The sequence below is a fragment of the Crocuta crocuta genome, unplaced genomic scaffold (genome assembly GCF_008692635.1).
Source record: "Crocuta crocuta isolate KB4526 unplaced genomic scaffold, BGI_CrCroc_1.0 scaffold90, whole genome shotgun sequence".
Lineage (NCBI taxonomy): Eukaryota > Metazoa > Chordata > Mammalia > Carnivora > Hyaenidae > Crocuta > Crocuta crocuta.
In genome coordinates, this window is record NW_027527449.1 from 5,629,239 (window position 1) to 5,645,811 (window position 16,573).

The 16,573-nt window shown below is 38.0% G+C and overlaps 1 protein-coding gene across 4 annotated transcripts in view; it reads right to left on the reverse strand.

The window, feature by feature from the left end:
* Nucleotides 1-619: 619 nt before the first annotated feature.
* SORBS2 (sorbin and SH3 domain containing 2) overlaps nucleotides 620-16,573 on the reverse strand; it is a 188,027-nt gene continuing 172,073 nt past the window's right edge. For all 4 annotated transcript variants that reach the window (XM_077762335.1, XM_077762327.1, XM_077762313.1 and 1 more), the window contains 3 exons: nucleotides 8,925-8,974; nucleotides 4,783-4,889; nucleotides 620-2,854 (listed from right to left, as the gene is read on the reverse strand). In XM_077762335.1, the coding sequence (XP_077618461.1) occupies nucleotides 2,793-2,854; nucleotides 4,783-4,889; nucleotides 8,925-8,974 (219 nt within the window). In that variant the 3' untranslated portion in view covers nucleotides 620-2,792. The remainder of the gene's footprint in view (nucleotides 2,855-4,782; nucleotides 4,890-8,924; nucleotides 8,975-16,573) is intronic.

Sequence of the window (16,573 nt, forward strand, 5' to 3'; positions counted from 1 at the left end):
TGGAAAGCTAACTCTTTACTATCTGTGTGAGAGAAAAGCACATAATCTGAAATTTGCTAAATGTTTGTGGGTATTACCAGAACTGCCCATGTCCATGGTGATAAAGCTTTTTAGGGCAAGAATTTTAAAATTTAAGGTAGTTGAGTTGAGAAAGTGCTTACAACTTCTTGTAATTAACTTCTTGGAAAAACAGCTGTTTCTGAGGCAGAAATATTTTTTAAATGTGTTTTGTCAGCTGAGTATTCATTTTTGCCAAAGAGTATTTCATAAATGAGGTTTAGTGATGGGTTTAAAGAGTATTTCTTCTCTGAGCTGATGCATACACATCTTTTCTCCATTTGTGTATCAAGAGAACATTGAGGGAGCACCTGGGTGGCTTAGTCAGTTAAGCGTCCGACTTTCGCTTAGGTCATGATCTCGCGGTTCGTGGGTTCGAGCCCTGCATCGGGCTCTGTGCTGACAGCTAGCTCAGAGCCTGGAGCCTGTTTCAGAGTCTGTGACTCCCTCTCTCTCTGACCCTCCTCTGCTCATGCTGTCTCTCTCTCTCTCTCTCCTAGAAATAAATAAAACATTTAACAAAAAAAGAGAACATTGAGCAAATGCATTTTCTCTTGGTTTATGGAAGGAACTGGGGGTAAACTACACAATTTCTTACAGATAAATGTCAAAAAGAAAAACTGAAGTATACTTCCAAGCAAAATTTATTAGATGTCTATTCAAGAAAAACACAATGACCTTCGCTTGTAAGAATTCAAAGTCAATTACCTGAGAGCCAGGTATGAATATTTTTCCTTTTAAAATCAGATACAGAGAGTAGAAACAGTAATTTTTCTTAAATATGACAGGCAACAGATATTGAAATCTTTTCTCATAAATGGCATCAAAGATAATTATTCATTTATCAGCAAAGCTGCATGCAGTTGACTCAATTTCAACCCCAAAGCCTTTAAAATATAAAGCTGGTTGTGAATTTGACAGTAATCAAGGTAGTCTACTCAAAGATGTTTCTTTACCTTCTTTCTAATGAAATTCCTCTGTAATCAGTATTTATGTACATTTCAGTTTGGCTGCTAAGATCTTGTAAGTTCATAAACTTTTGCATAAATGCTATCTTACAGAACTGCGCAATCAAGGTGTGATTGTGATCCATGGGATATGTGAAGGATAATCTGTTGAAAGTGTTTTAGCTTGGTTTAAAGTGAAGGATAAAGACCAAATTAGGAAATTCCCATTTTCTCAACAACTAAATAGTCTGTACAAAAAAAGAGCAAACATATGTACAAAATGCTAGGGTCTACGTACATTGTGAAAAGATCAATCACTGTCCACGGAAGAAACGCCATAAAAAGGTTTATCTATAAGGTGCTCAAGATCCAAATATGAATAGTTCTTATGCAAAGTCATAAGAAATACAAAGCTAGTTCTCAAGGTATGTGTAAGCCAGGCACTGTTGACCATATTAAATCTTTCAAGTCCCGAAACCATTTTGTAAATTTCTACTTGAGAGCAGAAAATATAACCTGAATGATTTAACATTGCCTCTAAAAAGTGCCTAATGTATTCCGAGGAAATATTTTACACACACCAGGAAAATCAGGCTCAACATATTCCTGTCCTCAAATGTAGCCAGGATTCTGAGTTCCATAGAAGAAAAATAATTATCATAGTAAAAATAACTGTATTGATCATAATCCTTGCTAAAACCAGCCTTCATACTTGTGATGCTTCTGAAGTACTCTATTTCTATAAAATAATGCATGGGATTCCTTTACATTTCCATAAAATGTACAACATACCATACAGATTGTCTGTTCTCACACAATCTCAAATGTATATGTGTGCACACAGTGAAATCTTACCTATGAGTATTGCTTACAGATACTTTCAAGTGTCTACATTAGAATAATTCTTTGCACCTCTCACTAACACTGTTTTTATTAAAATTTTACCAGATAAATAAAACACTAAGAGCTCATTGTTCATGATGCTGATTATTACATTTTAATATAAAATAGCAATGCAACTTTACAACACAATAGGTTTTTTTTTTTTTTTGTAGTCTAGCTAAACCTCTTATAGTCTCATGATTATTACCAAAGGCTCTTATTCACTTACGGTTTGCACTTCTAGAAAGTACAGAAGAAACTGCAGGTAAAGACTCCTATTTGAAAACTCACATTCAGTCAACAAAATCACACTCATCCGAATTAACTTTCCTACTCTTGCTTTCAATTTTGTAATCACTGTGCGTATTACAAGATATAAGTGCAGGCAAACGATAGCCGAAGTACAGTTTTCATGTCGTGTAAACCAGGACACTAGGCAAACTCGTGAAAGGAAAAATATACTGCCAAGCTAAGGATGCGAAAATGCAAACCACAGCATTTAGTGATGTTCAATCTCTGGTTGCCTGAGGGGAGAATTTCTTTCAAAGCGTACTAGAGAGTCTCCTGGAGACATTTCCTTTTTTTTTTCCGCCCTCAAACACTTAACCCTTTCTAACTATAATGATTTTCTTTCTGGTCTCATGTATCGACTTTTCAAAGTTTAGAGCAGAAATCAGGAATATGCACTTTCACGTGGAAGCAAGTCTTCCAGCCTCCCCAGGGCTGGGCGGCAGGCAGTTCCTTTGCTGGTGGTTTGGTGGCAGGTAGAGATGGTGACGATGGGTGACTTCTACTGGAAATTGGAAGGCAGGACAGCAGGAGGGAAGAGGAGGCCTGAGGGTATCTTTCAGGCAAGGTTATGCAGACCTGGTGCTGAAATGTGGCATAAAAAGGAGGGAGAATGATTCACAGCCTCTTGACATAGTTTCCGGGAAAAGTACCAAAGAATTTGGTTCTTCTCGAGGTTCCTGAAAATAGAAGCAGTAAATAAAACGAACAACAATGAAATAATCAGTTTATCTATGCGGGCTTGAAAGCTCTTCACTGACAAGCCTCCACTGCGAGAGCAGCAGGGTTTGGGAAAGAGAGAGCAAACTCACTTGAAGGCAGAGCAGACAAAGTGAGCAATTTTATCTATACTGCCTGCCGCCTTCCCCGCCTCTGAAGGTTCAGTGCCATGTCCCATTGTCCCATCACACCCCAGGCTAAGCAAAAACACTCAGTCTCCCTGCCTGAAGGGAAAGACAATTCTGCTGAGGAGGTGGGTTTTTAAGTGTAATGATAAGTGTAACATGCTCCATCACCACGGCTGCTAGACAAGAGCGAGGAAGGGAAGAGCACTGGGGAAGTGACGTTTTCAGGGACAATCTAAATAAAGACAAGGCTGGCAGTGTGATGGGATGGACCAGAAGAGTGCAACACAGTGTGACAATGGCATTATCCAGGACCATCCAGTTTTACGATATCTTAGAAGAGCATGCTGAATGCCACCTCATTCATTTACAAATAGCACTGCCAGAGTCCTTGATAAAACATAAAAATGTATAGTCACTAAAGGAAAGAAAAGACCAAGAACTATTTGTGGACAGGGGTTCATCATCAGATACAAGTGGCCACCATCAAGATGGCCTTTGGTTTCAAATAACAAAATCCCTTTGAAACTTTTAATAAAGGTTGGTGCGCTGAATTCTTCCTTAGCATTTCCAGCGCAGATAGAGTGAAGAGAGACTCTACAGTTTCATTTACCATTTATGTTCTGGAACTTCTTGTCTTGATTTCCTTGATTTTCTTTTCCCCTGTATGGGTTAGCCATTTATTTTTATTCTAAATGGGGGAATTAATATGAACAGAAGCAGAGGCTGGTGTCTGCTCTGTTCTTTTATTATTTTCCTCACTGATTTCCTCACTAAAGAAAATTCTCATTTCCTCATCTTGCCTCCTCTATTCCCCCTGTGCCTTTCTTTCTTTCTTTCTTTCTTTCTTTCTTTCTTTCTTTCTTTCTTTCTTTCTTTCTTTCTTTCTTTCTTTCTCTTTCTTTCTTTCTTTCTTTCTTTCTTTCTTTTTCTTTCTTTCTTTTTTACCGCTTTCTTGTGTGTCCCATTGTATGATTCTCTTATCTTACAAATGTTTTCTCAGAAAAGCTCTCTTCTTCTTTTAAGATGGTAAGAATGGGATTTTCTTTTAAGTAGTAAGAATGGAACTTCTCGGGGCGCCTGGGTGGCTTAGTTGGTTAAGCGTCCGACTTTCGCTTAGGTCATGATCTCACGGTTCGTGGGTTCGAGCCCCGCGTCGGGCTCTGTGCTGACTGCCAGCTCAGAGCCCGGAGCCTGTTTCAGAGTCTGTGACTCCCTCTCTCTCTGACCCTCCCCTGCTCATGCTGTCTCTCTCCTAGAAATAAATAAAACATTAAAAAAAAAATTAAAAAAAAAAAAAGAATGGAACTTCTCTCTACTTTTACAAAAAATTAACATGGAGGTGGAGCATTGAATTTTCAGGGCACTTAACATCAGACCTAGTAAGTAGATGAATTGCTCACTTCATCTTGTTTTTTTCCCCAGTTAGATCCTCACTGCTGACACCTAACTGACCAATGTTTTTCGTTCAGGAAACACTGTTGTTATGGTTCTTAGATCTCACTCTTTTCCTGGTTGGTGCTATTCAAAGAAATTTTCTCTCTCAGTTGAACTGGAAATAAAACTAGCAGAAAAAAATCACTAGCAGAAAAAAATCACTAGCAGAAAAAAATATCTGAAGCAGTAAATACTAAGCCATATGAAAAATGCAATGCAATGTGGGAAAGATCCAAGCATTACAAGTGCCTTTGACTATCACAGGTGAGCAAATACAAGCAAGTTATAAAATGGCCAAAGGCATGTGAAAGGAAGTGTACACATACCCACAAACCATCCATCGTCACACTTCTCCATCACGTCAATGACATCGCTTTCTCTGAGCTCCAGCTCATCTTCATTCCTAGGAGTATAGTTATATAGAGCCTGAAACCTTAAACAGGACAAATGGATGCGTTTAAAAACAAATCTTTATACCTTTGTGAAACTATAGAAAATTATACAATAGTCATTTTCCTGTTAACATTTCTATTCTTATTAACATGTAAAGTTAGATAGTGTAAATCTTTGGTAAGCATGGAAAGTAAATAGAAATATTTAGGTTGTCATGGGACTTAGACCACTCTGATAGCATTTCAAAACTACAGTAAAGATATTTGTGGAAGGTTAGAATATCCACAAGTTGAACTAAAGCATTTTGACATTTATAAATCAGACCTGTATTGCAACTGTCCACTCATAGATATCATGAAGACATTAAATAATAGTACCGAATATAAAAGAAGTGATATGTGTTTTATCCAGCAATGTAAAATGGATTACAGCTTTAGCTGACCATAATCAAAAGCACATAATGGAGACTTCCAAGTTGAATTTTCAAATGATTCTAAATTGAGATGTTCAAACTGTCTCAGACATGTCTTCTAAATTGTTATATGGGGATTACTGTAAAAGAAAAGGTTATTTTTTCCACCAACAGGAATTCTTTACAGCTGCTTAGTTTGATAGTTTGAACCAGTGTTTTATGAGAATTTAGAATTTGAAAATCTGATGTAATTCACCTATGAAGTCAAGCAGATATATTCTATGCTCCGCGATCACTGAGCCAATATCAAACAGTAGATCATGGGTATAAGTTTCTTTTAAAAATAGGTCCTGGAGAAATTGTGTTTGATGTTGGAACTCTCCCTTGAAATAATTTTATATAAAAAAGAATTACTGATCAGAATGCTACCACTTTCCTTTCTCTGCCTGAATTCTTTGAGAGCCCTTATTTTGGTGATGTTGATCAATAAAATTGAATTTGTGGTTAACAAAATAGTGTATATTTGGGGCGCCTGGGTGGCTCAGTCGGTTAAGCGTCTGACTTCGGCTCAGGTCATGATCTCACGGTTCATGGGTTTGAGCCCCATGTCAGGCTCTGTGCTGACGGCCAGCTTGGAGCCTGGAGCCTGTTTCGGATTCTGTGTCTCCCTCTCTCTGGCCCTCCCCTGCTCACGCTGTCTCTATCTCTCTCTCAAAAATAAATAAAACATTAAAAAAATTTTAAAAAAATAGTGTATATTTTACTGCATAACGTGGATGGATTGGCATTTGGGAAGTGAAGACAAATTCCAACAGCTGAGCATTTCAGGAAGCATTTGATATGCAATTAACATGCAAACTTTACATTACTATTAAAATATTACCAATATAATGAGGGGGGACTTTAAAATATCAGTGAATTTTTGTTTTTGCTGCTTCTTATAATGTTGTATGATTCTGCCAATGCAAGAAAATAAAAACCACATTTCAGGGCACTTTGGATTTTTAAGGTCAACTTTAGAAAGCAGATAATATTGAATACTGCTGAAACAAGAATGATTTACATCTAATTACTTCATTCGCTCAGAAAATCACATTTTGGGGAAACAAAACTATTCTATCATTTGAACTCAAACATCATGTCATAAATCAGGAACATGGCTCCTTTGGCTTTCCTCTGTCCATGAACTTTTTCAGATCAGGAGACCCAGATAAAGTTAGCTTGTAGCAGGGGTGGGTGATGGTGGTGGCTGTCTGGGAAAGAGCTGGTGAGATGTGGTGCTTTGGCACACATCGTCTGCTAGAATACATTATTTTCCCCAGCTGGTACCAAAGCCTGAAATCACATCTTTAGAGCTCTCTTTCCCTGTTAATATTTTATCCTTCTAGAAAATCTTTTCTGCCACTTGCACTCTTTTGAAACTGGGCATCTAATGTCTTCTTTTGAGAAAGGATTCTGATTGTAGAGAAGAACAGAGAAAGGTAGCCAGAATCCCAAAGCAGTGGTAAAAAAAGACAGGGAGGTTTTGGAAACCAACATTGCTTAATTTCAATATTTGCACAGGGCCAGCTTGTTGTTTGTTTTAAGGATTTGATTTGGAGGCTGCTCAGATGAGGGGATGGTATCTTTTGTATATTCCTATGGGGAAAGTTGATTTCAACCTGGTCCCTTTACCAGTTTCACATTCGAGAGACACAGTCATTCCTGGGAGGCTGATTCTACGGATATACATTGAAGCTCTTGCTTTGGAAAACACTGATTCTCTGACTGAACTTTGCAGGCTTCGGCCTTCTTCCCTCGGGCACTTGTCCAACCCCTTATGGAGACAGGCCCATTTAAGGCCACCAAACCCCAGCTGCTTGAAGAATCTCAAGGTCCCAAGAGCTAAAAAAACAAAATTGGCACAAACTCCTACTTCACTTTGGTATGACAAAAGCCAGTGTGCTTGTCCAAATTTACTTACCATTCGGGTTTAATTAAACCACAGGAAAAAAAGAAAGAAAGAAAAAAAAGAAAAAAATTGGGAGTTTCATGGAAAACATAACAAACCTTCCGGAACACCCCCCTGCCTCTGTTGGCTTTCAAAACCAGTGTTGCACGACAGGAAATGCAGCCGAATTACAATTAAAATGCTATTTTGAAAGATGCTGGTGAGATGAATGATGGTGGTGAGGTCAGGATGCTTCCAAAACAAATTTGTCTTTTAAATAAAATATGCTCAGCCAAGTTTGAAGCTGTCTCTATAACTTGCAATGTTTCCCATAACACATTTTACTATAATTCTGAATTGTGGCAACATTATTATAACATTAGGTGCCTATTTTCGTTCCAATCTATTTTTTAAATGAAAGAGATTAAGTGACACCCCATCATTCCACTCATTGGGGTTGTAATTAAATAGAAATTTAGTAAAGAATGTTTCAATGTCCACAGCAGGACCTTGAAAATGTGCCTTCTCCCACCTGTAAGCTCTGTGGTTTCCATAAATACCCAAATGACCAACACTTGGAAGTATTAACTTTATATGACATAAGACAGTATAGCATAATATATTTATTAATACATAAACTCCTTAACAGCTGCTTAATACAGTGTGTCGGTAATGCAATAGACCTAAACAGGCCCGGAATTTATTTTTTTGTGATGTGTTCCCATCATTTGCTTAAATAAGAAAACAAACCAAAACTTTAGAATTGCAGGTCATACTTGATTTTTTTTTCAGTTAAATGGAACTTTGAATGATTCTTACTTCCAACCTATTCTTTTTGTAATCTTTTCCCTAACAAGAAAACCTTTCTGGTTGTACTCGGTGAGAGGCAGTCTCAAGGGAGAGATGGTTTCTGAAGAGCATGCTTTTAGCTCAGTGCAAGGTCTCTGAGAAGTGAGGAGGGAGCCAGAGGTGAGGAAGGCACCGGGCCACTTGCTCTAACCCCAGGTGAGCAGAATGTGGGCAGTGGGCTGGAGGCTGTGCTTATGCAAGTGTACCCCCCAAGGGTCAGTTCTGCCTGTGCTCCTTTCCAGGGGTCTAGCTCCTGACTTACAGACTAGGCAGTAGCCAGTGGGAAGTATATAGCCTCTGAACATCTATCATGGGCAAAATGGAGTAGAAACAGATATACACACACAAAAGAGAACCTTAAAGGCAATGTGTGGCATCCTTGATTTGAGCTGACTTACACGTCAGAAAGGAGAGGGAGTCTGAAGGTGTGAAAAGGGATTTAACTGAATGGGATTTAACCTTGGAATTTTGTTACAAACGTAACACTTCCGGTCTACCTTTACATTCTTCTGGTCTTCAAATATGTGTACAACCACTGTCAGGACATTTCTGTGTCTTTACAGCTGTGGTTACTAGAATTTGCATGGTTGGTAGAACAAAGAGGGAGGCAGATTCATAAATCTTAGGCATTACTGGAACATTGAAAGGCTTTTCTGGCGTGTAAATCAGTCTTCCGCGCAAAACCATGGGTTTCTTTTTAAAATGAACTCTATGTTATGAAAGATAAAAGACTGTTGTAATTTCTCTTAATCACAGAGGCCTCATTTTAGTTACTTTGTCCTCTTTCACTTGCAAAGTTGTACAGTCCTCTGTTTTGGTATACCAGTTGTCTCTTTTGTGAGCCAAGGTTAGTCTTGAACTTAGAAGATAAGAAGAATACTTACGGTTCCCCCCCACCTTGAATGTTTTCATGAGTAAACACAGGACGCTGTGGCTGAAATGAAATGATTTTCAATGTAATCAGTGTTTAAACTGGTACTAAGTAAAAGATAATTTGGATAATGGCATGGTACTTTTCTTGACATTTAATATTTCCTGTTGTAAAAAACCAAGAGGAAGGAAAAAACCAAATAAAGGGTTTCTGCAGGATTAATAATTCAAATATTTTGAAGGGTACTTTTGATTAAATGAAAATAACCAAGGTTCAAATATTTTGAATGTATCTAGAATCTAGTCTGCTCAAGCTTTAAGGAAAAGTCAGGGTTTAGTCCCATTGATTTTTCAAAGGCCAGGAATATGGCAAGAACATAGACACCAAATCACTAAAATGGGAAATCTGGACACCTTCATACAACCTTATTCTTCAGCGTTTTCTCAAACAAGCAGAAAATAAACCACATTTAGTCTAACAGCAAAGTATCCACATTCATTCTACTTTTCCTTCACAGACAACATTTTCACATACAGTACAGATGAAAATATAGATAGGCAGACATCCCATGCTACATTTGAATTAACACTCTCAGTTCTCAATCTTGAGAAAACACATGCATTTTTAAAAAGAGAAAACAGAGAACTTTTTAAATAGAGCATAACAAACAATATCCAGGTAACATGTAGCATTTTACCTTAGAAGAGAAATATTGGTAGAAATTCCCAGTGCACTGAACTCTCAAAAGAGTTTCCTTTCTTTTTAAACTAAGCATCAAGACCAGTATCTGTAATAGATACTTATAATATTGGAAATGACAAACCTTAGCATCCCACATATCCACATAAATATTGCAACGAATGAAAGTTAACACGTTTGTCGAAAATGTAAACTCAATGTAGTTTATACCGATTGCCTGAATGTTACCATTTCAGGAAAAGAAAAATATTACAATTCATTCACAACACAGTTTAAAGGCATCCTCTTCTAAATGGATGGCTGCATGGTAAAATGAGATAAATAAGAGTTTGCATGACAGTTATTAAAATGTCTTCTTGATGACTACCGAATTAGACGGATCCATGTCCTCAGACATCAGGGCTAATTGCTGGGTCCTGCATTAGAGTGGATTACTCACAGGCTCAGCATTTTCCCCTGCAAATTGTCCGTAAAAATCCCACTGGCCCAAGAACGGATGGGGAACTCTGGGGTTCCTTTCAGTCTATGAGTCTATAATTAGCTCCCCTTCCTCAGTTCTGTATTCACGCCCCTCCCATTCAAGCTGTCTTTCTTGCATAAGAAGACTAGGCTCTTAGGACCCCTGCGTGGCTCAGTAGGTTGAGCATCAGACTTCGGCTCAGGTCATGATCTCACTGGTTCCTCAGTTTGAGCCCCACATGAGGCTTGCTGCTGGGAGCCTGTCAACACAGAGCCCGCTTCACATCTTCTGTCCCCCTCTCTCTGCCCCTTCCCCACTTGTGCTCTCTCAAAAATAAATAAATATTACAAAAAAGAAGACCGGACACTTACATTACTAAAACTTTAAGGATTCAATCTATTAATTGGAAGTGTTTACTTCTTAGAAATTTCACTCAGCAGTCTGCGTAAGGAATATATAAACCTAAGACTAAACAGTGGATAGAAATGATTGGATATGTGTATGGCTTAAGAATATAAAACTTCTAGAAATCAATATAAAATTACTCACAAAGTATTTATTATTAAAATGATAAAATATACTATTTTAAGAAAGATGGCTGCTAAGCCATTTTCTAGCCATATTAAGGCCATTTAATTCAATATAAATATATTAATGGATCCTATAATTATTATATATAAATAATAATAAGTACATAAATATATAAATAAATAAATATTATATGTAAAANGCAGAAATAAGATATGTATATATCAATTAATGTTTTATGATAGTTGTCCAGTCCTCTTTTTCATTTTAAGTCACTGCAGAATAATATCCCTCACATATGTGTAGCTATACTTTTTAGTTTTCCTAACCATTTCTCTTTTGGTTTTGAAGTTAAGGTTCAAACTTAAAGACTAAAGAGTCTAGCCTTTTTTCACGTTCATAAGCATCAATGCTACAAGCATTTTTATACAAAGAATTAAATTTTCTTTTGGACATTCTTTAGAATTCACTTCCAGGAGTAAAATTTCTGGCCAAAGATTATACATTCAAGCCACGTGATACTGAAAATGCTCATGTTAATCACTCAAAAAAATATAAAACTTTAAAAAATCAAAATGCTGTATTTCAAAGCATATATGAGACAGCTGCCGTTGTCTCACAAAAACAGCATAACACCAGTTATAGTGCAGAACAAAGTTAATTAAGAAAATATCATCTGATGATCTGTTCTTACCTTCAGAGAAAGTGTTTCATGAAATGTAGTTCGTTGCGCTCTTTCCACATATTTAAGTCATTCTAATGTTTTTAAGTTGAGTATGAGTTTTACTTTTCCACCATGGCATCCATGGTAAATCTGGGAGGTCTAGTTTTCCTTGCTCTCTTCTGTTAAATGTGAATATGACTTAATTTTTTAATTTTTAAAAAAAAATTTTAACGTTTAATTTTTGAGAGAGAGAGAGAGAGAGTGTGTGTGTGAGCAGGGTAGGGGCAGAGAGAGAGGGAGACAGAATCTGAAGCAGGCTCCAGGCTTTGAACTGTCAGCACAGAGCCTGATACGGGGCTCGAACCCATGAACTGTGAGATCTTGACCTGAGCTGAAGTCAGATTTGTAAGCGACTGAACCACCCAGGAGCCCCTAAATAAGACTTTAAATATCAGATTGTTCATTGAAATAAAACAATCTACTTTTCAAGTCCCTATGGGACCTTTTTGTTGTCATCATTACAATTCTACTACTTTAATTCCTTTAATTCCACTCACACCATAAGTTATTTAAATGAATCATCCTCTGACAATTAGGAACCTTGGGCTATTGCCAAAAGTATGTGGCTCCCTTAATACACAGGCATCTTGTCTCAAGGACTCATGCTCCTCGGTAAGCCAGCCAGTAATGTCCTTGTTTTTACCAATCCTTTGCAATATGCCTTTTCTCTTCCTTTATAACTTTCAAGTGAACCTCCCACCCCCTTCTCTGACTTACCGGCTTTCTATACTGTTCACATACTCAGGCCAAGATTTATCACAATCTTTATTGGCACTATTATCTTAGTGACTTTAGGAACTTTTCTAAGTTCACTTTTAACAGGAATCATCTCCATGTGACCCTGGATAGTTAGGAACCAGTTTTGAGGAAATATGACTAGTTACAGTATTTGAATTAATTTATTTTTAAAAATATTTGGACCATAGAGGAACAAGTGGCATTAATAGCTAATTAGGAGGGCACATTCCTGTCTTTCTGATATTGGCACTGACTAACAATGTAGCCTTGGATAGTCACCTCAGCTTTCTTTTCTCTAAAACCAAAGAGTTGGCTAGGATGGTGGTTAGAATCTTGTCCCCCTCAGGGAATCCATTTCCACAGACACACTTCCTCTGTTATGTATAGGTGCTTTCATCAGCCTTACCCTCTTTTGTCAGAGAGCTGTGACAGCTGACACTTGTCGATTAATTCTCAAGTGCCCCAGTCATGTAAAAGTCAGAGTAAACAATTCAGCTTCATTTTTCAGATCAGTGAACCAAAAACTCGAAGATCATTTCTTAATATCACAAATAAGTAAAAAGAAGAAACAAAGTTTTGACTGGCACTCATAGTGAAAGATTACTATGATGGATTAGAAGGATCGGTATCTTTATTTTGTCTTTTAGGCAAGTGTTTATGTTCTATATAGATACTCAAACCAATCATCTTAGGAGACTATTTTTTGCCTTAACCTTTCCTGATGTTAAACTCTAAGGGCACAAACCTTGAGGAAAAGATCTGTAATGTATTTGCACTCTATTGCCACTGAATGGTGAGTAGTGGAAGCAACATGCTAAAAGTTTATGCCTTTGGACAGCTCTCACGAATTTCGTTCCTTCACCCTGTATTCTTTTTGAAAGGATATTTTAAAGACCATAGAGCATTGTAGAACAGACATTCATGTGTTTTTCTGACTATATACTTCCCTTCCCATGTTTTAAGTTCTTGAGAAAGGATCCCTGTTTAGCCACCAGTATTTTTAGTCTGTGCTTGCTTCTGTTTTAACTCTGCTTGGCGTTACTCATAACTTCTCAGCAGTGTTGTGAGCAATATGGAATCTATACTTGTGACATTCAGAGAGTCTTATGTCTGTCTTAGGAGTACAGTAAAATTGGAAAACCCAATGAAGCGCCATGTTGTTTTCATGGAATCCTAAATATTTAACTTTTTTCCTTGGCAATGTAGCCATCTCTCTCTCTCTCTCTCTTTTAGTGTAGCTATTTTTTTTTTAAGTTATCAAAAGCAGATACCAATGGGACAGGTTTTAAACACATGCTAATATTCAAAGCCAGAACCAATCCAACCATAAGGGAACTGGTCTGAAATATCCTAGAGCCTCTGGTTTCAGTAAAACATGTACTTGCCTTGTTCAGATGGGGAGATGCAGTCTGTTCAGAAGCCATCTATCTATCTCAGCAGAGGCATCTCTGGAGGATAAGCTTTATCTAGTATTTGGTAATTCTTAAGTGAGGATTGGCTGTAACTTTAAATACTAATGTGGAAGAATATTTGAAAGAGTTATAAGCACTTCTAGAGATTTTAGTCATTTTTTCCCCAGAAAATGTTAGGGGAAGTACTTGCCAACCAGAATTCGATGACATTCTCCTAATGACAGTCCCATGTTTATGTTTATAGACTTACTTTTCCTCCTTAAATGATGATACACAACTTTGGATGAATCTAAAGAACATAGAATATATATATTTTTTTCTGGCAAAGAAAAAAACTTGAGGTGATGCAAAACCTAGCATCTCCCATTTCCCATGACCCATGGGAAATTTATGGTTGGACCATATTAATTGTGGAAAAATCTTTCTTTTTGTTTTGGCTCTAGAAGGCCCTTGTGTGAGTGAGTCTAAGAATCCCTTCAAATCAACATTCCTCTTTCTCTATGGCAACCCAAATCTCTGCCTCAGAAACAAAGTGAGGTCTTTTTATGCAAAGCAAAAAGCACAAAGATGGCATAAACACAGAGAAGTATCTACATTTTTTGAAAGTGGAAAAGGAAACCCTCTTTGCAATCAATCAGGCCCTTAAAAATTTGCAAACCATAGTGATGTAATAGACTAGGTAAGGTTAAACCAGGGTTTATTGAAAAGAAATGATGAAAAGACTGACTTTTGAAGAGCTGGAAATCCCCAAACACCTTGGCTGCCTCCCTAAGAACTGACAGTACCATTTAGTTAGAACCCATTCATAAGAAGGCACTTTTGATGTGATGTTTCAGAACTAAAGAGTTACAGAGACAAGTAATTTCACCTTTAAATTCAATCAAAGCTGTCTAGAGCCTGGAAGTATCTGGAGTCCAGGACAGCAGCATTGGCTTAAAAAGAGTCATGGAGTGAATGTAGCACACAGCACCAGAGCAACAAGGTATTTTGCAGCAAGGATTGTGGATTTAAGAAAAAGAAACTGAATGCCACAGAAACACATCATTGGAAGTATGTGAGTTCAGTATATGATTGGCAGCAGCCTTATTCTTTGCATTAAGAACCGTGACTGGAAAACAGCGATTTACAGGGAATGTGGAAGCTTGAGATGGATGTAGAAGATGATGTACACTACACCGTCATCTGTATCATGAGAATCTCGTCAAAGATTTTTGGATTTTGGAAAGCTTACACACACACACACACACACACACACACACACACACACATGGGAAACATACTGCTCAAAGACAGCAGAGGATTTTTGTGTTGATCTGATTTCATAGCTCATCATAGTTGGGGTCACTTCGTTTCAAGGGTACCTCTAGCCCTACTTTAGGGGCAAAGCACAGCAATGACAATTTAAGGAGGTGCCACCTACTGGGGTTGGATGGCCAGGGTGCCTGGCTCAAGGTGGGGCGTTCTGACCCTACCCTGTGGGAACTGCTGAGCCCTCTGACAGGCGAACTGCAGGGTCTCCTAGACATCACTGGGCTACGCGGAGGCTTACCCAAGACAAATATCTCGCTTTTTAAGTCAGCCTGGAAAAGCCATAAGAGGTTAGTTAGTTCTTGTCTTCAGTATACAGCCTTCAAGAGAAGCTTTCCTGTTTTGTTTTTTCATGCACACGCACACAGCATGCCAAACTCTTGCATAGCAGCAGAGCAGGGAGGGTTCACCAGTCTGCGGACAGCTCTTCTGGCTGCCTGTAGGTTTCACGCCACAGGCATCAGGTGCCGCTTTCATATGGAACTCAACAGGCATGGCAGAGAAAGACTTATACAGAGAAGCTGGCATAAAAAAGATGTTTGAGTGCAATATCGATGGCTGAGAACACATACAAGAATCTTTACATCTCTAATAGAATGTTTAACAATGGGATTCAAGACACCTTCAGATCTGACCTGTTTTCTTTGTGCATATTTGAATAGATGCAAGGTAAAAGAGGGAAATTGCACTTAATATGCATCAAGTTTTATAAAAAGTCTCAGTCATTTGTCAAGGGCAAATTTTCTAACAGAACACATAAGAAGAAAGTATTGCTTTTCTGGGGGAAAATGGTGAGATATAAGTAAATACTGAGTACTGTCCTAACTCCACCTTGTGACTATTTTGGCATTCTTCCAAAGTAATATTTTTAATAGGACAGCGAGTAAACTAACCTGTCTTGTGTTTGAGTATGCTTTATATGCCTTGTATGGATGGGATCTACCACTTGTCCAAAGTCCTTGACAAGTATTTGATTTGCTTATGGGAACTTCAGCAGGACTAAAGAAAGGACTTTTCAATAAAAACATGATTTTCTAAACTCTCATTGAAGAAAGTTTTTATAATGACTGACCTCAAATCTGCAGTCTCTGGATATGAAATGCATTAAGCATTTTTCTCTAAGGGTTGTGGCAGAGAATCCTTGATATTCTCCAGTATCCATTTTCTTCTTGGTCTGTCCTCTGTAATAGAATCCTGATAGGCACAGGGACATTCTGAATCAAGTCTTCCTTGTATCTAAATGTGCTCATGTGATAAGTTCTGACAGACGGGATACCCAGAAGAAAGGGGCTGCGAGAGCTGGTACAGCCACTTTGGACCAGGCAGTGGGAGCTTCTCACTGGGGAAGAAGATATGCTAGAATAAAGTGGAATCTCTTGGGTTTTCTGATGACTCTGGAGCCACATACCAGCCCTGGATGCTCTACACTTAGGCACAAGAGAAATAAATTCGTACATTGTTTAAGCTATAATTGTTTTTTGGCACTGCAGCTGTCCCCATTTCGACTTAGCAGGGAGAGGTTCTACAAACATCAAGGCTAATAGAGAAAAAAAATTTTTTTTAGCTGTTGGAATGATGCGGATAAACAGCTGGAAAGATAGTTTGAACATATTAGGAAGAACCGGGGCTTAATTCCATGTTGGAAACCATGCTCAAGGGGCTCACTCTCCAATGGGGTGCCTTTAGAGTGAGGAGGCTTTCCTATGGCCTCACAAAAACTGAGTATCATGGAAGAAGCCCAAAGAAGAGTCTTTCTACCTCTTCATAAAGAGTCCCCATGCCATAAGTCTCTT